The sequence below is a fragment of the Thunnus thynnus genome, chromosome 9 (genome assembly GCF_963924715.1).
Source record: "Thunnus thynnus chromosome 9, fThuThy2.1, whole genome shotgun sequence".
Taxonomy (NCBI): Eukaryota; Metazoa; Chordata; class Actinopteri; order Scombriformes; family Scombridae; genus Thunnus; species Thunnus thynnus.
The window spans coordinates 15,402,134-15,424,286 of record NC_089525.1 but is presented as its reverse complement, the minus strand read 5'-3'; the positions used below and the strand labels follow the sequence as shown (position 1 = coordinate 15,424,286).

General features: G+C 36.8%; 2 protein-coding genes and 1 long non-coding RNA gene across 4 annotated transcripts in view; all 3 read left to right on the top strand.

Moving 5' to 3' along the window:
- Positions 1 to 658: 658 nt before the first annotated feature.
- LOC137189331 (uncharacterized) lies at positions 659 to 4,156 on the top strand. The gene is made up of 3 exons (XR_010929612.1): positions 659 to 1,203; positions 1,511 to 1,641; positions 2,001 to 4,156. It is a non-coding gene; the product is annotated as an uncharacterized lncRNA (long non-coding RNA).
- A 4,416-nt stretch (positions 4,157 to 8,572) lies between these two features.
- Positions 8,573 to 22,153, top strand: part of LOC137189338 (T-cell surface antigen CD2-like) — a 36,676-nt gene continuing 23,095 nt past the window's right edge. Inside the window, exons 1-5 of one of the 2 annotated variants that reach the window (XM_067599120.1) lie at positions 8,574 to 8,828; positions 9,488 to 9,811; positions 10,174 to 10,431; positions 10,519 to 10,641; positions 10,895 to 11,581. In XM_067599120.1, the coding sequence (XP_067455221.1) occupies positions 8,780 to 8,828; positions 9,488 to 9,811; positions 10,174 to 10,431; positions 10,519 to 10,641; positions 10,895 to 11,064 (924 nt within the window). In that variant the 5' untranslated portion in view covers positions 8,574 to 8,779 and the 3' untranslated portion in view covers positions 11,065 to 11,581. Of the gene's footprint in view, positions 8,829 to 9,487; positions 9,812 to 10,173; positions 10,432 to 10,518; positions 10,642 to 10,894; positions 11,582 to 22,153 lie in introns of those variants that run through there. The other variant, XM_067599119.1, reaches the window with a different exon arrangement.
- LOC137189339 (uncharacterized) lies at positions 16,374 to 20,424 on the top strand. The gene is made up of 5 exons (XM_067599121.1): positions 16,374 to 16,700; positions 17,063 to 17,320; positions 17,404 to 17,526; positions 17,765 to 17,860; positions 18,402 to 20,424. Exons 1-5 carry the CDS (start codon positions 16,457 to 16,459, stop codon positions 18,641 to 18,643), a joined length of 963 nt encoding a protein of 320 aa, XP_067455222.1. The 5' UTR covers positions 16,374 to 16,456; the 3' UTR covers positions 18,644 to 20,424.

The following is a 22,153-nucleotide window of genomic DNA, read 5'->3' as shown; positions in this document are numbered from 1 at the left end:
CTCTTAATGAGCCTCAGATGGCTGAAACTTTGTGTGACGAGTTTCATTCACCATAAACATAAAAAGTTGTTTCTCAGAGCAATAGAGAATACGGAGATTAAATTCCACATCAGTGTGCATGTACAGAAACAATTACAATTATTGTCCACTACAGATGAATGTATTACATTATACTTTAAGGATTTAAGGACTTCTTCTCCTCCGATATTTAATTTTCTCTTGTCCCTTCAGTTTTTTCTCAAGTAAAAAACAAAAAACAATACACTCAGTTGTATCATGCCAACACTAACACTATGTTTTTATTATTTTATTGGGAGCCCCATAGAAATTACTGAGAGTTGAACTTCAGATGTCTTGTGCATCATTTTATACAAAGTTTCCTCCTCCAACATATAATTTGGTATCTTTGGAAAACTTCAGATGTAAAGTTCTGTAGTAAAAAACACAGCATGAGTTTGTAATGACTAGGAGAGGTTAATTTAGTAAAACTAGACTAAAGTAAATAACTAAATGTATTACAGTGAAACATTATAACTGACAGGCCCATGTAATGCTAAATGTGCTCCGAGAGAGACAGAGTGCAGCGAACTTAAAGGAGACATATTACACACATTTACAGGTTTATATTTTTAATCTGGTGCTTTACTGGAATATCTTTGCATGTTTTACAGTTAAGAAACTTCTTACTTAAGACCCCCTCCTTATGAGCCCACTCTGTTCTGATTGGCCAGCTCTTGGAAGTGGCAGACTTCCGCCATCTCAGGATGCTACGTCAACAAACCATGAAACAAACTATAGTAGTCGGATTTCACTTATTTTTCTCATTCTTTACTCCAAATGTCAACTTCTCACATACATCTGTACATGTTTGAGATGAAATCTGAGCTGAAATATGAGAGTGAACAACACAAACAATACATGGAGAAACCTTAGCAACAACCTTAGCAACAAAGAGTACGGAACTAACAAAAGTTTAAGGTAGAAAAAACAGTCATGTCTAGATGGTAACTCTAGATTAGAAATAGAATAGAAATGATAAGATTGTGTCTAATCTGATAGAGGACAGATCCATCTTTACTCCCAGTAATGGAATGTTTAGGATAAAAAACCTGAGAATGACTGATGGTGGTGAATATACCCTTCAAATCTTTGATTCAGATGGACATGAATCAGAACAGCAGACTCTACAATTGTCCATTCAAGGTAAAGAGCCTTTTTTGCCTGCAGGGTAATTTAGTAATATTGATAGATATCCTACAGTATATTTTTATTTTATGTTTGCCTTGTTATTCATCAGTAACGGTATAGATTGACTGAGAATGTGTTATAATTAAAAGTCATCTGAGTGTGTTTCTCTCAGCTACTTTGTTCTCTGTCTTGCTGAGTGTCTGTCAAAGGGAGAGATGAGATAACTGCTGACTGCTTTTTACCCAGTGCTGGCTTTGTGCCGTAGGAAAAAAGGGCCCAATGTCTCTGTGGGTTGTCACTGTCTTTGTCTTTCATTTTGTAGAAATGTTATCAGTGTCTTTTGGGAGCGGCAACTGTTGCCATGATCCACCGGCTGTTGGAAGATCAGAGGAACAGAGCCTCCAGAAGGCATGGACGTTAAGGCGCCTTTTAGCGTTGATGCACCAGAGAAAGGTACTTTCATCTTTTTTCTTTTTTTTTTCTTGTTGTTTTTTTGTAGCAGTGTTATATTCATATCTAATCTTTATGTAGTATATTCTTCTTCTTTAGTAAGTTCTATAAATTATTTATTGTAGATTAACAATGGAATTGTGTAGATGTAGCCTAGTACATTCTTGATTTTAATTCCACTGTAATGTGATAAAACGGTTTGTCCTCAATTAAGACAAAGACAAGGAGAATATTGTTGAAGAATGTCAGAGCAGCAACATCATTTCTACAGGCCTATACATATGCTATCACCTAGGTGGATGAATGTTGGATGTATTGACGGTATTCAAATAACATTTAGTCTGTTATTCTCTTTTTTCCAGACAGACAGAGGGCTGTACATGCAGTTAAATGATGCCACCCCTATAATGCTGTTGTACGGTAATCCAGACATCTGCCTCAAGAAGGACTTTCGTCTAAATCGAACAACTGTGGCATACTTGATTCAATTAATTACCTCACCAAGTGACCACGGTTGGGGCCAGGAGATGGAGGTTCTTGTGTTCCTGTATAGTTTGGCTCATGGGCTATCACTCTCTGTGGTCAGCTCTGCATTTGGGATTCCCAGGACCACTGTGCACAATATGATCCACAGAGTCAGCAGGGACATAAAAGCCAAACTCTCAACTGTAATTTCACTGCCATCGCCACAGGAGCTTCACACCATTGCCCAAGGCTTCAGTTAACTTGCCCATTGCCCATGCTGCTGGTGCCATAGATGGATGCCACATTCGTATTAGAGCTCCAGGGAACCTGCACTGTGCTGATAAGCTTTTTTCAATCCATACAAATGCAGGCCATATGAAACGCAAGAGGCAGATTCTTGGATGTGTTTGTGGGCTATCCAGGCTCTGCACATGATGCCAGGGTTCTGCATAACTGTCCCATCTTCTGCCGGGCCCTATACCCTCCAGCTGGCTATTACCTCCTTGGGGACGGTGCCTATCCCTGCCTAGAAAAGCCAATTGGCATCATAACCCCATACAAGCACCCTCTGCAAGGCCGGGTCCAGGAGAGGTATAACTTGCATCACTCCAGGGCTCATTCTGTTGTTGAACGAGCTTTTGGAGTGATGAAAACACGCTGGCGAGGCACATTCTTTAAGGCCCTGGAGGTCCATCCACATTTTGCACCAGACATCATTGTTTGCTGTGCATTCCCCCACAATCTTTGCATCCACATGAACGATGTTCTGGAAGAAATGGAGGACTTCTCACCCAAAGAAGATACCCAGAATGCTCCTCCCATTGGTGCAGGTGGACAGGAAAGGCCTGGAAACCACATCAGGGACAGGATTGCTGCCTATCTGTCTGCACCTGTCCAGGTGCCACAGTACTTGCACGAGCATGATTATTTGTGAATTTTGTGCATTTTGTGCTGCGTTTTTTCTGTTTTTTGTTTCTTTTTTATTGTGTTTTTGTATTTATGTTGTAGGCAGTTCTCATTTCACAAAAAATGACAGTCCTGATTTTGTTAATTGGCCAAATAGCCCATTAAAACTGCACGAACTGGCCTTATAAACCTGTGTGTTTACTCTTTTCATCTTTAGCACTACAAAATCACTTTTTCTAACTGTTGGACCATGAAGATATTCTGCAAAATATGCATGTCAGCAGGGGCCCTACATAACAAAAGTGAAACATCACCATATGTTAACTTATACCACTTCCATCTAACCCCAAACATAAATGCAATTGTCAGGCATGACTGTTGTCTTACACTCCAGTTTGTACATGTTTATAAATGTGAACACAGATAATATATTTAAAATGCTAGCATGCAGTTGTTGCCCCTTCATAGCCTTCTCACCTGGGATATGATGACATTTCCTATGTTGGAAAATACTTTCCTTTAGAACTGCACCTGTTTAATATTTGGGGGATAGACCACATCAGTGCACTCCTTGCATACTCATCTTTTGTATAAGTGAAGATAAGCCATTTTTCAGACATGCCAGTGTCAAGATCCATTTTTAAAGAACACTTGTTATGCAATAATTCAAAATTTGTTCCTTCTACCTTTACTATCCACATTCAATTTGCTGGGTTATATTTGCATTTACTACATTTCGCATGTAACTGCCAATACAATGACACTCTAACACTGCAAGTATAAGTGGAGTACTAAAAGCCTGTTTTGTATTACTAGAATGTATCTGTGATCATTAATAACATTTATGTTTTCCCTCTGAAACAATAAATGTGATTACCTTTTCCTTTATGGCACCTCAGTTTGTGGTCAGAAGTATAGTGTAGATAATACAGGTCATGAGACTAATTGGGATATAACAATAAGAGGTTGTGAACATTCTTGTCTCAGGAGATATGAAGGATACACAAAGGGATTGTCAATTTTCTTTAGTTCATTTATTATTTATCCATTGCAAATGAAATAAAGACCCTCCTTCACAGGAGAAACATAAGCATATATAAATAATATCACTAATTTTAAACAAACAAACACATACATATATATATGAACATAGATAAATAAAATAATATATATATATATATATATATATATGTATATATATGTATATATTTCTTTCTTATTTTGTCCATCATTTCCTCAAATAAACTAAGGAATTTTTCTGTTTGTTGTGTAATCTGCTGGTGTCGCTCTTCTTCCTTGTCTGCTTCTTTCTGTAAAAATCAATCAGCAGCTCAGTGGTCACACGTTTCTTTTTGGCAGGTGGAGGCTGGGGGGGTTCAGGTGAGGATGAAGATGTGCTAGGGAGGGAAACAGGATCTGATGGGGTTAGGGGGTCACTGGGGCTGGACTCGGACATTCTGAAGGGAGAGGGACCTGGGAGTATAGTAGGGCTTGACATGCATGAGGCAATGAGAACAGGAGGAGTTACAGATGACTTGCACCCCATTGCCTCATGCATGCCAAGATAAAATGACCATGTGGCTGGGGTTTCCTCCCCCTGGTCTGTTCCAGACCCAGTGGGAGGCCTTCTCAGTTCCTAGTGCAAATAGTGACACATATTAGAAATCACTACAGCATTTAAGACAATAGTCATTTCACTCTGTTACAACGAATTTACCTTGTACTTCTTTTTGATGTTCTCCCATTTCTTTGAGACTTGTTTGGGTGACACAACACCCTCAAGGTCTAATTCCTTGATAATGAACCTGTTAAGCAATATGTCAGAGAGGATAGTGAAGAAACTGTTATGGTCAGAAACATCATCTTTTATACACAACACTAATAATAGGCTACATAAACTTATAACAGTGTGGGCAGTGAGGTGGCATTCACTCCACAGTAGGCCTAAGCCTATAGAGACAAATAAAACTTACTCCCAAGCTTCTTTGGTGGCATTTCTTTTTTTGGTGAACATGTTTTCATTTTTCACTCTGATGTGTATGAGCTGCTTTGTTTTTGCAACAGTCCCTGTAAATATACAACATTTTACAGTCAAATGAACACAACATTTTCTACTCTAGAGACAGCTATATTTGATCCTAAATACAATATAACCTTTACATTGTTAACGTCTGTATGACAATATTAAATGTCCATCTTAGTTTGAGCAGTTTAAGATTAAATGTGTTTACAGGTTGTCGCACGGAACTTCCATTTGTATGGAGCGTCTTCCATGACGAACACAATAGATGTTGCACATGCTCAGTAAGTCAGCATCGATGCAGGCTCACTGTTGGAGGAATTTATAACCCACTTCCACTCCCCGCTAGTTGGTTTGGGATGGCACTTAATATGGCAGACCCTCCACATGAACATGCTAATGGAGTGGAAGTAGGTAGGGAGAGGGTGTGGGAGCTAGTTTGGAAAAGGCCCTTTGTGTCCTTATCTTCAAGGGCACTAGACATGCTGGCGCCATCTCCCTGCAGATAGATGAACACTGCAGTTGTCAAAGTGAAAGGAGACAGATTTACATAAAATGCAGTGTTTTGACAAAGATAAGACATATTCACACATGGGTCAGGCCTTCAGCATCTTGAGTTGGGGGATCCAGCAGGCAAATTGTGTCCCCACTCACTGAAAGATATAGGCCAACTGTTAGTTATTATCACTGAGAGACTGATACCTGTGGAGGAAAAGTAGCAGACAATACCTTGTACATGTGTCTCCCGAGCTCCTTGGGGAATGACTTCTGAGGAGTTCCCCCCTCTATTTCCTCAATTAGTGGTTGCCCCTTGTTGTGGCTCAGCACCAGCTGCTCTGCAGGTGTGAGGTCCTCTGGCAGAGGTCCCCCACCAGTAGCATTGGCTTCCATCTTTTTTTTGGGTGGCTACAAAGGTACATATTCACAGCTCAACAAGTATGTTAACAAATACATTTCACATTTCATTAAAGGCTATTTACCACTCTGGAAAATGTTTTTGTATTGTATTTTGACTTGTTGCCCGGTTCTGTTTTGGCTATTAAGATTCTTCCTGTTGAGATGCAACAGTGAAGAATAAATATAGGTCAAGGGTTAAAAGGTCAGAGAAGCTTCACACACTACACCAAACTGACCAAATAACAGTAAATGCATTGTAGTTATGTTGGTTCTCCTAAGATAGCCTATACCATTGTTTTAAACATATATCTGATGTTATCTAGCCTACTGATTATATAGCCACAGTCTTAAAGTATCTAGTGATCTGAATGTTCATTTATTAATAAATACAAATGAAACAATAAGTAGGATTGTATAATTTATGCATTTAATCTGTCTGCAAATGTTTGCCAAGCCATCTCCCTCGCCTTGTTGATTACAACAGTATTGCCCTTTTCAGTGATGATGTCTTCATATTCTTCATATAATTTCTATAATTTCATCAGCAGGGTTTGTTTCCGCTCTCGTTTTCCCCTACTTTTGCAACATAGTATCGTCTTTTCAACACTCGACTGTTCGGGGCTGCTTATGTACCCCGTACACACGCACACATGATGATTGTTCAAGCGTGGCTAGATTTAGCTTTGACTAGACACAGCTGAATCATATTAGTTGAACGGGTTGAGGCTTAAGTGAAAGTTGACATTAATTGAATCCAGGCTATATCAAGTACGCGCAGCTTTCTTTAGCTGCGTTGATGGAACACCCCTCTGATTTGCTCCCATGTCTACACACATTACTGATGTAAACAAACCTTTCAAAGCATTACACATTAAGAGCTTTAACGTAGTTGCTTTCTAGTGCTGTTATACATTTAGAAACAATTAATGAGTTTAATCAATTTTGTATTTTGAATGTGGGTGAGCTGCCCTTTTGTTGACATTTTTATCACAGATTGAACCTTTAATGCCTGCTGAGAACTGAATAAACCCTCCAGTCTCATCACTAGTATAAGTAGGTGTGAGGTTTCCCTCTGCTGGTTTACAGAGGCGTCACCATTATTTATGAGTAGTTCTGTATTCATAAAACTCTGCTGAGACCAGCAATAATAGATCAGATGTTTACATGCTTCAATTTAAGTTCAAATAATGATCAGTAGAGCATACTGAGCAATACATTACTCTACATCACAGAGTTATTATACTTTACTGAAACTCTCTGATCTTCTAATATTGGGTGTAAAATACTGTACGTATGTTTATTGCTGTGAGTGCAATGTCAGGAGAGAGAGAAGGAGGATGTGACAAAGTTGAGCTTGACACCAGGAACATAACAGAGAAATGTTGTGACACCACTACTGGTCAACAGCATATTGCAGCACAGTGTGAATGTCATTATTTTTGCACCTTGTTGCGTGTTTTTCTGTAACAAATGAGGAACTGAAGTAATCAGTAGAGTTGAATAATCTTTTTTCATGTAGTGAATGACAACAGCCACAACCATCACTCACACCAACTGTTATATAAACAGAAATGTCTTAAGGGGAAGTTTGGTTTGACAGTTTTAATAATCCAAAGACTCGCTTGTGCTAAACTGTCTTCTAATCAATTTCCCCATAAGTATAAATAAACAGTCAAGATGTTGAACGGTTGTCATCACCAAATCCCAGTTTGATGGCAGAAAAATGTGTTGTTCAGTTTGTCAATGAATTTAGGAATTATGGCATATTGTTGCTTTTTTTAACCTTATTTTTCAGTAGTTCATTAGACAATAGACATAACAATGTTCCTGTGGCTGTAGATTGGTTTAGAGATTAAACATTTTATGTGGTCTTATAAGGATATTATTGCAAATAGCCTTTACTAAAATAAAGGCAAAATTAAAGGACACAAAGAAATTAAATGGTCGATAAAGAAAGTTCAAACCTGTACAATATGCTGCTCTGCCACTATAACTAGAGGATGATGTTTAAAAAAGTAATAATTTTTGCATTATTATTGCAAAGTATTCAAGATCACAAGATAAAAACTCAAATCCTCACACTGATATAAATGACTAAATGATGTTTAAGTTGATCACAATCCTTCATTTTCAGTTAACATAATATTTAACTGTTTAACCTTCAGTGTTTACCTGAAATTTCTTCTTATGAAGCTTTTTAGTTGAACTGAATATTATTCTCCATCACTCAGATACAATATATGTCTTGCACTTTGCATATATTGCACTATGCCTTTTTCATGACTGGAGACTTTAATGATTAACCTGAATTTAAAATACAGTTTGTTGTGTTTTTATGAGCTCAACATGCTGTTATAATAATGACCTGCCAGTGGATTCAGGACAGTTTGAAAGGTTGGGAAACCAAGTTTCAGTTAAATTTGACTTGTTATCATTTGATTTAGGGATGACAAACAATATATCATATAAATGCTTATTTTATTACAATGGTGAGACAGAGAGACGACAAATGACACTGTCAGTCTCAAATCCTCTTTCAGTGTGAAGGAGGGATGTTTCCTTTTCTCCCACTGAGTCCATCAAACATATGAAGGCTCTCTGTCATGCTGAAGGTTAAAAAGAGAAGTAACATCGAGAACCACTTCCTTTTTCTCTCTCTGTCTATAAAAAGATGAATAGAAACAACGCTCTGCTTGGTCAAAGTTCCCACACGTTCTCCTCTGAAGCTGATCACGTACAGGACTGTATTTCAGGCTGTTCAGTGTAGGATGTTCATGTTTTCTATTCAATAAAGTAGAGAAGTTTGTCTGAAAGCTGCTGACTGGGTCAACAGAGGCTGAACAGTGAGGAGACATGGAAGCTGTGGTTGGACTGTTGGTGATGCTGCTCGGAGTCTCTCATGGTGAGCTGTTTCACTATTTGACATATTAATATTTATTTAACGTTATATGAATAACATGTTGTGAAACTATGACTTTTTATGCAGCTGTAGCATCAAGTATGATCACTTTTATAGATAAATCCAGTTCTAAGAATCAATTGACAAATGCAGCAGTTTGAAACTGATGTTTCTGTTTCTCTTCGGTCCATCAGGTCTTTAAAAAATGTCACAAAAAGTTGTTTCTTAGAGCAATAGCAAATCTGGATATCAATTCCACATCCATGTGCATGTACAGTAAAAATTACAATTAGTTACTGAGAGTTTAACTTAAGATGTGTTTCCCCCCAAACATATAATTTATACTTTTTTTGAGAAGTTCATATCTCCAAAAATAAATTTCTGTGGATGTGAAAAACATATTATGAGTTTGTAATGAATGTTGAGGTTAATTTACTAAAACTAGACTAATCTAAATGACTAAATGTGACTAAATATTACTATTAACTGACAGGTCCGTGTAATGCTAACTGTGCTCTGAGAGAGACGGAGTTGTTTCTGTTTTAAAACATGAATATTTGCACCTGCATAAAACATTGTCACGGTCATTAATTTAGTTGAAACGGAATGACCACATTTGTGATAATAATTTTTTTTTTTTTAACTATTTTTCTATTTTCCAGGTGTTGAAACCTACTGTGATGGCAGACAGAATAGAACTCAGTGTTATGGAGCTCTGGGAGGAACTGTGGTGCTCCAGCTGATGGACAACGCCTCAGAAATATTTAAATACCAATGGCAAAAAATCAAAACAACAATAATACTTCAAGGGAGAAAGGATAAGATTGTGTCTAATGAGATGAAGGACAGATCCGTTTTTACTCCCAGTAATGGAACATTTAGGATAAATAACCTGAGCAGGACTGATGGTGCTGAATATACCCTTCAAATCTTTGATTCAAATGGACGTGAATCAGGACAGTGGACTCTTCAGTTGTCTATTCAAGGTAAATAACTACTTCTGCTATTATTAATCTTACAATTTAATTTGTATTATTCATAATAAACCAACAGCTTTATCATTTGAATTATAGGTTAATTAATAAATAAAATACAAATGATTTTGGAAAATTAAACCAAGTAAATACACTTCAACAAATACACATACTACTATACAAATACTATTTCAACATTTTACCTTTGCAAACAAACATTTCACATGAAATACTCAAAGTCTGCCACATAACTACAGTGTAGCGTTGCATTTACTGAAACATTTTAGTCTGTACTTCTGTACATAAATTTACATTGTAAACACTGAATATGTTTAAGGCCACATTAAGAAGTCATGTGAGTGTGTTTCTCTCAGCTCCTGTGTCCTCTGTCCTGCTGGACTCTGAGTGTCTGTCCCAGGGAGAGATGAGGGTGTCCTGCTCCTCTGAGGGAGCGGACAGTCCTCAGTACAGCTGGACTCTGGATGGACACACACTGACAGATGCTCAGCTCCTCTCTGGAAATAATGAGACCAACAACATCACTCTGAAACAAGACGTCTCAGGACGACTGGTCTGCTCAGTCAGGAATCACATCAGTAGTGTCTCAAAAGAAGAGAAGATATCTACCTGTGGTAAGATAGAAAATAACTAGAAATCAGCTTGATAATTGATAATTACACTGTACATTAGTCACAGTTGATCTGTTTTTTTGTCCGTAGGCTTCATATTCATCAACTGCACCTTACCCGATGGGACAAACATATCACAGTGGGTGTTTTCAGCCAATAACACCCTGTGTATTGATCCAACAACAACCCCTACCATGATCACAGACACTACGGGTAAGGAGACTGGCATCATTGTGTCAATTAAACCCTCCACTAATATCACACTCTAATCAAACTATGACCAACTCCAGCAGAGATGAATCATGGTACATTAATAAGTGAAAACTAACTAACATTATAGTGTCCATTAAACGCTCCACTCTTATCACACAGACCAGTACCGTCTGTTGTAGTTTGGTAATTGAAAATTAACTTTGCTGTCACAGTGCAAACCTGACGTGATTTTTGTGTCTCTGTATCTGAACAGATAATTCGCTGCTTGTATGCGGTTTGCGAGCAGCTGTTGTACTTTCTCTGTTGGTTGGGATTGCCATCTATTTTGCTTGGAAGAAGAAGAAATACAACAAAGTTGAAACCTCCACCAGACCACGAATAAGGGACCATCCAGAGAACTCCTTCGCAATGGTTGAATTGTGAAGTTCTGCATCTGAATGTTAACTTTGTGAAACCATCGGGATGGTTTTCACCTTCTGCAGTGATTGGCCATGTGTCTTTATAGGTATAAAAAATTACAGGATTTACTGTGAAATCTCTCTCCTGTTTTTATTCTTTACAAAACTTCTTCTGTCACTGTGTTCACAGCTCAGCAGCTCGCTGTGAGTACCTTTACAAAAAAGTCTTGGTGAGTGTTTCCTGCATTTATCACAGTGCAAAGGATGAGCTCAGTGCATATTTTATAAAGATTTAAAAAGTAAACAGACCTGTTGTGAAATCATCAGTGTGCTGCTGCCTTTAGAGAGTGGTAAAGCCTACAGATCCCCACGGCTCTGCCTGTGATCATAGAACAGAGGAAACATTACAGTTGATACTGTCTGTTGATAATGTACAAAACTTTTTTCTTTCATTACTGCTGAAGTGAATTACAGTTACAATCAAAGACACATTAATGTCTAAATGTGCTGAATGTGTCGATTTATGTTAAAGGAAAATGTCACATTGTGAATAGAGCTTATATTGTCATTTTATTACTGAAACTCATTTTGATGCTATTTGGAAATTATTGTACTGTAGATTTCCATATCCTCACTGTCCAGCTAAAACCTTGTATCTCCAAATTTGGTGATTTTGAAATTTTTAGACAAACAGAGGAATTAAAAACACTTAAAGGGGCTGTTAGCCATATTGTCATTCTGTTTAACTTCCTGTCTGTTCTTGCAGTTAGCACTTCCCTCCCTCGTCCCCACGTAATCACATGAACGCTCAGCCGTCTTCACCGCAGCACCTTACAATATTAGTCACAGCAGTAAGAAAGAGCAGCTGACTAACAAATATCCATATAGCTACTGCAGAGTCAAATATAGCTTACCTGTGCAGAAGCAGTACGGCTAGCTGTGCATTGCTTTCAGGTTTTTCCAGCAATCAAAGGCCCCACTGACATAAATGTAGGTCTTGTATGACTCCTGTCTCTTTTTTTTCCTGGCTGCTTTCTTTTCTTCTTTCTTTTCTTCAGCCGTCTTCTTTTGCTTGGTGTATTTGGTTGTGTGAGCTGTTCCTGAAAATGCTGGAATTGGTAGTTTCACCTGTTCTGCCATGGTCAGTCACACTTAAATTCTGCTGCCTGCCTGTGAACGCTCAGAGAAGACCACCTCTTTGTGGAGTTCTCTCTCCTGATTGGATAAAGTGAAAACAGGATACCAAAAAAATTATTTTCTGTTTCCTTCAGAGCAGAGGGACTGGGAGATCCATGTTATTGACCAAACACTCTATATCAGTGATGGCAATCACAGTGTAGAGCTATTTAACACTTATTTTAACAAAAAAAAAATGCTTACAGCATCTTTAATCCTTCAGTTTATCTAAAATATTTTCTTACTTCTTAAATTAAACCAATTTAAACACACTGGATTATTAAAATATGCATTGTCAAAGGTTGATGTTTTGGAGATACATGGTTTTCACTTTTGTACAGATATTTTGAATTTAGCAGCTGCATATATTGTAAAAATTGCAGTTTTGTATTCAAAGCTTTTTATTGACAAAATTGTTTGTATTAAAGCCCAAAATGTGAATCTATCACATATAAAATATTGGCATGTGAACATATATGACTGAAGTGTTTAATTCAGAAAAGAGTGACATCATTTATATTTGCGTGTGTTCAGAATTTAAAATATAACAACGTATCAGTTAAATCAGTTTTGTTTTTTAAATGTGGGTGAGCTGCCCTTTTGTTGACATTTTTATCACAGATTGTACCTTTAATGCCTGCTGAGAACTGAAAAAACCCTCCAGTCTCATTACTAGTATAAGTAGGTGTGAGGTTTCCCTCTGCTGGTTTACAGAGGCGTCACCATTATTTATAGATAGATCAGATTCATAAAACTCTGCTGAGACCAGCAAAAATAGATCAAATATTTACGTGCTTCAGTTTAAGGTAAAATAATGATCAATAGAGCATACTGAGCAATACATTACTCTACATCACAGAGTTATTATACTTTACTGAAACTCTCTGACCTTCTAATATTGGGTGTAAAATACTTTATGTATGTTTATTGCTGTGAGTGCAATGTCAGAAGTCTTTAAGTATTACTTGACATTTGCATTTTACCAGTGTAGGGAGACATAATCTAATGAGACCAGAGAGGATTATTGATTTTTAAAAACCCTTTATTTTTTAATAAATAAGGACAATGTCAACAATACATAATTACCAGATTGAACAGGACAACAAAAAGGTTTTGAAAATGAGAAAGAGAGAGAGAGGATGATGTGACAAAGTTGAGCTTCACACCAGGAACATAACAGAGAAATGTTGTGACACCACTGCTGGTCAACAGCATAGTGCAGCACAGTGTGAATGTCATTATTTTTGCACCTCATTTGTTACACAAAAACTGTAACAAATGAGGAACTGAAATAATCAGTAGATTTGAATAATCTTATTTCTTTGCCATGTAGTGAATGATAACAGCCACAACCATCATTCACACCAACTGTTATATAAACAAAAATGTCTTAAGGGGAAGTTTGGTTTGACAGTTTTAATAATCCAAAGACTCGCTTGTGCTAAACTGTCTTCTACTCAATTTCCCCATAAGTACAAATAAACAGTCAGTATGTTGAACGGTTGTCATCACCAAATCCCAGTTTGATGGCAGAAAAATGTATTCTTCAGTTTGTCAATGAATTTAGGAATTATGGCATATTGTTGCTTTCTTAACCTTATTTTTCAGTAGTTCATGGACATAAAATGAGGTCATTTCAATCAAGAGAGACTTAATTTTTTTAAGTGACAATGACTTTATTGAACATGCATAATGAGATGAAAATGTGAAAAGTCTTTGGCGATTAGACGCCATCATGATGTCATCATATTCATAAGGAGGGAAGTTAAGGCATGAGTAGAAGAGGATATCCCCGATGGACTGTAGACACTGGTGGTGGTGATGAATATGGGAATATTGGGATCTGGATGATGAGGAGAGGAGCGGGCTTCTGGTGATCTCGGATCTGGCGCTGACATGATGAAGTGAAGGTGAAAGGGGCGGCGGAGGGTCATGAGGATTCGCCCTGAAATGACAACGACAGAGAGAAGAACAGATTTCAAGTTTGTCAGCTAAGACGTGATAGGCTGATAGAAATTGTGGCGGAATCTGATTTGTTAATTAAAAGTAATCCACCTAATCAGCTGATACAAGAGCAGGAGAAACGGTGAGAGAGAGAGAGAGAGAGAGAGAGAGAGAGAGAGAGAGAGAGAGAGAGAGAGAGAGAGAGAGAATGAATGAATGAGTGATAAATAGTCTTCCTGCTTGAACTTATGCTAAGCTCCATTTGCCAATAGACATAACAATTTTCTTGTGGCTGTAGATTGATTTAGAGATTAAACATTTTATGTGGTCTTATATGGACAGTATTGCAAATACCCTTTATTAAAATAAAGGCAACAAGTAAAGGACACAGGGGAAATAAATGGTTGATAAAAAAAAGTCTAAAGCTATACAATATGCTGTTCTGCCACTGTATCTAGAGGATGATGTTTAAAAAAGTAACAATTATTGCATTATTGCTGAAAGTATTCAAAATCACAAGATAAAAACTCAAATCACCACACTGATATAAATGACTAAATGATGTTTAAGTTGATCACAATCCTTCATTTTCAGTTAACATAATATTTAACTGTTTAACCTTCAGTGTTTACCTGAAATTTCTTCTTATGAAGCTTTTAAGTTGAACTGAATATTATTCTCCATCACTCAGATACAATATATGTCTTGCACTTTGCATATATTGCACTATGCCTTTTTCATGACTGGAGACTTTAATGATTAACCTGAATTTAAAATACAGTTTGTTGTGTTTTTATGAGCTCAACATGCTGTGATAATAATGACATGTCAGTGGGTTCAGGGCAGTTTGAAAGGTTGGGAAAGCAAGTTTCAGTTAAATTTGACTTGTTATCATTTGATTTAGAGATGACAAACAATATATCATATAAATGCTTATTTTATTACAATGGTGAGACAGAGAGATGACAAATGACACTGTCAGTCTCAAATCCTCTTTCAGTGTGAAGGAGGGATGTTTCCTTTTCTCCCACTGAGTCCATCACACATATGAAGGCTCTCTGTCATGTTGGAGGTTAAAAAGAGAAGTAACACCGAGAACCACTTCCTTTTCCCCTCTCTGTCTATAAAAAGATAAATAGAAACAACCCTCTGCTTGGTCAAAGTTTCCACACGTTCTCCTCTGAAGTCGATGACATACATGACTGTATTTCAGGCTGTTCAGTGTAGGAAGTTCATGTTTTCTATTCAATAAAGTAGAGAAGTTTGTCTGAAAGCTGCTGACTGGGTCAACAGAGGCTGAACAGTGAGGAGACATGGAAGCTGTGGTTGGACTGTTGGTGATGCTGCTCAGAGTCTCTCATGGTGAGCTGTTTCACTATTTGACACATTAATATTGGATTTAACGTTATGTGAATAACATGTTCTGAATCTATGACTTTTTATGCAGCTGTAGGATCAAGTCTGATCACTTTTATAGATAAATCCAGTTCTAAGAATCAATTGACAACTGCAGCAGTTTGAAACTGATGTTTCTGTTTCTCTTCGGTTCATCAGGCTTTTAAAAATTGTCACAAAAAGTTGTTTCTTAGAGCAATAGGAAATCTGGATATCAATTCCACATCCATGTGCATGTACAGTAAAAATTACAGTTATTATCCACTACAGGTGAATCTATTAAATTAATTTTTTAGGATAAACGCACTTCTTCACTGAGAGTTCAGATATTTAAGTAAATAGCTAAAATAAACAACAAACAAACAAACAAAATGCACTCAGTTATATCATGCTTATAAAAACAGTATGTTTTTTTAATCGGAAGCACCATAGAAATTACTAAGACTTAAACTTAAGATGTGTTGTGCATTATTTAATACAAATTCCCCGAAAACATATAATTTCATATTTTTGGAAAAGTTCATATCTCCAAAAATAAATTTCTGTGGATGTGAAAAACATATTATGAGTTTGCAATGAATGTTTGAGGTTAATTTACTAAAACTAGACTAATCTAAATGACTAAATGTGACTAAATATTACTATTAACTGACAGGTCCGTGTAATGCTAACTGTACTCTGAGAGAGACGGAGTTGTTTCTGTTTTAAAACATGAATATTTGCACCTGCATAAAACATTGTCACGGTCATTAATTTAGTTGAAATGGAATGACCACAATTGTGATAATATATATTTTTTTTAACTATTTTTCTATTTTCCAGGTGTTGAAACCTACTGTGATGGCAGACAGAATAGAACTCAGTGTTATGGAGCTCTGGGAGGAACTGTGGTGCTCCAGCTGATGGACAACGCCTCGGAAATAGTTAAATACGAATGGAAAAAAAACAAAACAACACCAATACTTAAAGGGAGAAAGGATAAGATTGACTCTCATGAGATGAAGGACAGATCCATTTTTACTCCCAGTAATGGAACATTTAAGATAAATAACCTGAACAGGACTGATGGTGCTGAATATACCCTTCACATCTTTGATTCAAATGGACGTGAATCAGAAAAGTGGACTCTTCAGTTGTCTATTCAAGGTAAATAACTACTTTTGCTATTATTAATCTTACAATTTAATTTGTATTATTCATAATAAACCAATAGCTTTATCATTTGAATTATAGGTTAATTAATAAATAAAATACAAATGACTTTGGAAAATTAAACCAAGTAAATACTCTTCAACAAATACACATACTACTATACAAATACTATTTCTACATTTTACCTTTGCAAACAAACATTTCACATGAAATACTCAAAGTCTGCCACATAACTACAGTGTAGCGTTGCATTTCCTGAATCATTTTATTCTGTACTTCTGTATATGAATTTACAATGTAAATACTGAATATGTTTAAGGCCACATTAAGAAGTCATGTGAGTGTGTTTCTCTCAGCTCCTGTGTCCTCTGTCCGGCTGGAGTCTGAGTGTCTGTCCCAGGGAGAGATGAGGGTGTCCTGCTCCTCTGAGGGAGCGGACAGTCCTCAGTACAGCTGGACTCTGGATGGACACACACTGACAGACACTCAGCTCCTCTCTGGAAATAATGAAACCAACAACATCACTCTGAAACAAGACGTCTCAGGACGACTGGTCTGCTCTGTCAGGAATCACGTCAGTAATGTCTCAAAAGAAGAGAAGATATCTACCTGTGGTAAGATAGAAAATAAAAAGAAATCAGCTAATCGATAATTACACTGTACTTTAGTCACAGTTGATCTGTTTGTTTGTCCGAAGGCTTCATATTCATCAACTGCACCTTACCCGATGGGACAAACATATCACAGTGGGTGTTTTCAGCCACTAACACCCTGTGTATTGATCCAACAACAACCCCTACCATGATCACAGACACTACGGGTAAGGAGACTGGCATCATTGTGTCAATTAAACCCTCAAATCAAACTGTGACCAACTCCAGCAATGATGACCCATGGTACATTTACATTAGTAAGTGAAAACCAACTCTGCTGCAGTGGATTCATTCATGTCTTTTTCTCTTTTTGTCCCATGTATGTGTACATAAAAACACCTTTCATTAAGAACATGGTTACTGAAAGATCTGTGTTTCTCTTGTGTCTTTTATTACTAAAACCAGTTCTAGCTGGTGTCCTCTCAGCACTGGTAATTCTGTTAATGGTCGGGGTGGCAGTCGTCTGTCGTCACAGGAAAAAGCAAAACAACAAACCTAAAGGTACAAAGTTTCTTTTTTCATCACCAAATTAAAATATCATTGTTTTTTGTCTACTTATAGATTAAAGGAATAGTTTGACATTTTGGGAAATACACTAATTTGCTTTCTTACAGAGTTAGATAAGAGGATCGTTTCCACTGTTCTTTAAATATGAAGTTAGCAGCAAGTTAGCTTAGATTAGCACAAAAACTGGAAACAGGGAAACAGCTAGCCTGGCTCCATATGAAGGTGTAAAAATCTGCCTACCAGCACCTCTAAAGTTCAGTGATTCATGTTATATCTTGTTAATTAGTGAACTTTAGAGGTGGGAGGATTTTTAACCTTTTTGACAGAGTCAGACTAGCTGTTTCCAGTCTTTGTGCTAAGCTAAGCTAACCGTCTCCTGGCTATCGCTGCATATTTAATGTACAAACAGGAGAATGCTATTAGTCTTTTCACGTCTACTCCCCAAAATGTCAAAGAATTTCCTTAAAAATCTATTGTTAGCACTGAGTATGTGTAGTCATGCAGTGTTTAATGTGTTCCTCCCTCTACTCTACAGAAGAAGATGACCAAGAATTGACCTATGCTGATGTCAACATCGTGCAGCGGCCGGGGAGGCAGATGCATCAGAAGGCAGAGATGGAGGTGGAGTACGGCCAAGTCAAGTTTTCAGGGCGACCTCAGCAAACTACAGAGATGGAGGTGGAGTACGGCCAAGTCAAGTTTTCAGGGCGACCTCGGAAAACTGTTCAACCAAAAGAAGATGAATGTGTGTACGCTAAGGTCTGTAACAGCAGGTGATATGCAGTGTTCAGCATTTTTACAAAGACTGCTGAAGGCAGATGGAGGAGGTTTTTGTTAAGATGCCTAAAGGTATCTTATCTTTATTTCATGAGATTTTCAATGAGAAGAATACAAGCCATCAAAGTTCACAGATATTATTATTATTCATTATTTTTAATGTACTCCTGGGTTATGACTGGCATCAGTATGAAAACCTGTCAAAGGAGCTCAAACATTCAGGTGCATCTTTTGCATCACACTGTGACTAATTTTTATAGACTAGTTTTGTATAATGTTAAATATTTTCTTTAAATATATATATTTTCAAGTAGTCCCTGATTTATCGTCTTTTTTAATCTTTACATGATGTAATACATCCTTATTTTTACTCTTTTCTAATTTATAAGCATATTTACATTTAATTCATTATTAAAACACTGAAAACTCACAGTGCACAGTGTGCTCTTACATTGGTTTATGAAAGGTTTTGTGCTGTGTGTGTTGGGACTTAATCTCATATTTGGCCACACCTCTTCCCTCAGCTCTCTAGAAGATCAAAGATAAGTTTGCATGTAATGTTTGGTCTCTTGAGAAGTTCACAGTAAGCATGAATTTGTTTCCATTACATAAACACTTCCGCTTTTTCTTAGGCATGAGATTCCATTCTTGCAATATTGTTTTATCATTTGCAGTAGATTTTTTAAGACTACATTATTACCTTTATTTATTATATGGTGTTCATATGTATATGAATGGGTTGTGTTGTCCTGCTTACTCTTACATTAAAGTTACTTCATTGGGGGAATTTGTAGATGGAGATAACATGTAGTCATTTCATTACTAATTACATTATTATATCTCAGAATTGCCTGCAACTACAATGTATGGAGTTTTTGCTTCTGAAATTTGATTTTTTAATAAAGCGAGTTAGCAGAAAAAGAGGATCATCTTTTTAAAGCAGAAGTGTTGTTCACAATTTTTGTCTTTTTCTGTTAAACTGAAACAGGGGAGAAGTGAGACAGCTAAATGAAGGGGTAGTTCAAAATGAGAGTGACTTAACAACTTGTCAGTTTCTTTTCACAAGATGTGTTTATCAGTTAACACCATCTGGTTACATTTTCTATATTTTGCTTGATGCACTTCCGATGTGTCTTTGTCTTTGTGGATTCCAGTTAACAAAGTACCTTACAAGACTAAAAGACAGATATCCATATTACTCCATATTACTTTCAAATCTGGAGGAGAAACAAATCCACATTCTGAATATTTATATTAATTAAGTTGCTGACTTAAATTGCTTAATGTCCTGTATTAACCAGAAGTTAATTTGAATTAAATTGATGTTTTTAGTTAATTACTATTGTGCTGGTGAATGTGGGATAAATGTTAAAACACTGAGCACATTCATAGCAGCGATTACATACTGTAAGCAACTATTACCTCGCAAATGTGTGGAAACTGACTACTACTCTTCAGAACTTGAAAGAGTGCTTTCATCACTGAAAACAACTCAATATCAATGTTTGAAATAGTGATTTGAAATAGTCAATTAGACTTACAAAGACAATAATATACAACGAAATATAACATGACACCAAGAGAGGAAGTGCTAGCCTGCTACATTCAGCTCTCAGCTCCAATCCAGATCTACTTTGGAAATGTTCACTGCACTCTGAACTTATATTCTCAACAAGAAATAATAGAATGACAGTATATATATATCTACTAGGGATGTGCAGAAAGCCCAGTATTTGTATTTGTATCTATATTTGTTGAAGCAGCAAAATTAATTGTATTTGAATAAAAGTGGAAAGAGGTTTAAAAATCCTGGTTTTGTTTTTATTACACTTTCAATTTTAGAAACTTAAAGTGTTACAATAAGTGTTCATAAATAAACTACCTCACGCAGGAGGTCCACAAACCGGGTCTTGAACTGGAGTCTCCCAGATCATAGACGACTGCACTGACTACTGAACTGAAACTTTACTCATTGCCTCACTGCAGACAGACCTCTACCTATTTATACACTCATAACACAGAGACAACACACTGTGTTACGTGCAGGGAAGAACTTGAAAGGCGATTCTTGCTTTGCACTTTTCATTTATTGCCTATTTTTTATAACCTAACTTTGGACCAATTTATGGAAAACATTTTGGAGAAGTAATTTAATATTTCCACACCTGTAAGTAGATGCAGGTAAAAACTCAATGTCCTTGCATCTGCCAACAGTCTTTTGGCATGGGTGTGACCGAACCTTTGATCTCTTGTTTTTTCCAACTCAGCATCGCCCTCTGAAACATGACCCATTTATATAAAAAACTTTTTAGAAAATGTCTCTCATGAATTATATTATTTCATTTAATTTAGCTTGGTGTTAGTTTTGTTCATTTCAGTGTTGTTCTTCTTCATCACATTTTACTTCTTTATTAAAATGCTTTTTAACGTTGGTTGAGTTTTACCAACTAGTGTGTGCTATTTTCTTCTTCTTCTTCTCTTTTTTGAATTTAAAATGACACCATGTGCTTAAATTTAACCTGAGCAGTTTTGCTGTTCACTTGCTGTGGGTTTAATCAAAGATAGAGGTTACATGATTGGTTTGGTGTGAGAGTTTGGGGTTAAAGGTTGACAGCCATGACATGCCATTCAGCTGATTTACAGTGCCATAAAATAAGTGTTTATGGCCCATGATAGTTGTAGTGTTTTAAAACAACCTGAGATAATCTTTTAGTTGAGCCCACTTCTTAAAACACAGTTGAACTTCTGACAGCATAAAGGCAGATTAATAAAGCTGCTCCAACAATCTGGCATCTTTTTACCATCTGATCAAAAAGCCAAATTACTCAGCAGTCATTCTGCTTTTGATCCAAAGACATTCGACTGCTGTACTTGAACTCTGAAAGATCAGACTGAACCATGATTAAACATTTATTTTTTACCTATTAAAAAAACTTGTCATTTTATGAAGTGACACAGTCATGTGATGCTACCTTCTATGCCAACATTATACAACTATAAAACCTAAACTGGTGGCTCCTGCCCATTCTTCAATGCTGAGCATGTAAGTTTCTGATTGAATAAATGCTTTGGTGACCAATAATTTAATATTCATAGAATTTATCAAAAGATCATAAAATAAATATTTTAAGATCAAGTTTGATCAGCTGACGTCAGCAGGGGGCCCATTAAGGCCACTGACTCTGTTTTCTAGTTTAAGTCCACACTCTGGTTGTTGTACATGAAATTTGAGAGTGACAGAATCTACTGAGAAACACAAAGAGAGAGAGAGAGGATGATATGACAGAGTTAAGTGGTGAACTTCAAACAAGCTTTCATCAACCGCACAAACAGGACACGTCTGAGCGTCTCACAAGGACTTTTTGGGGCATAGTGTGAGCATTTTTTTTTTTTAGCACAAGTGTTTCTGTTATAAATGAGGAACTGGACCTGTGGTCAGTCTGAAACAACAACCATCATTCAAACCAACATCACATAAACCAACACCTTCAAAAAAGCTTTGAAGGTGGA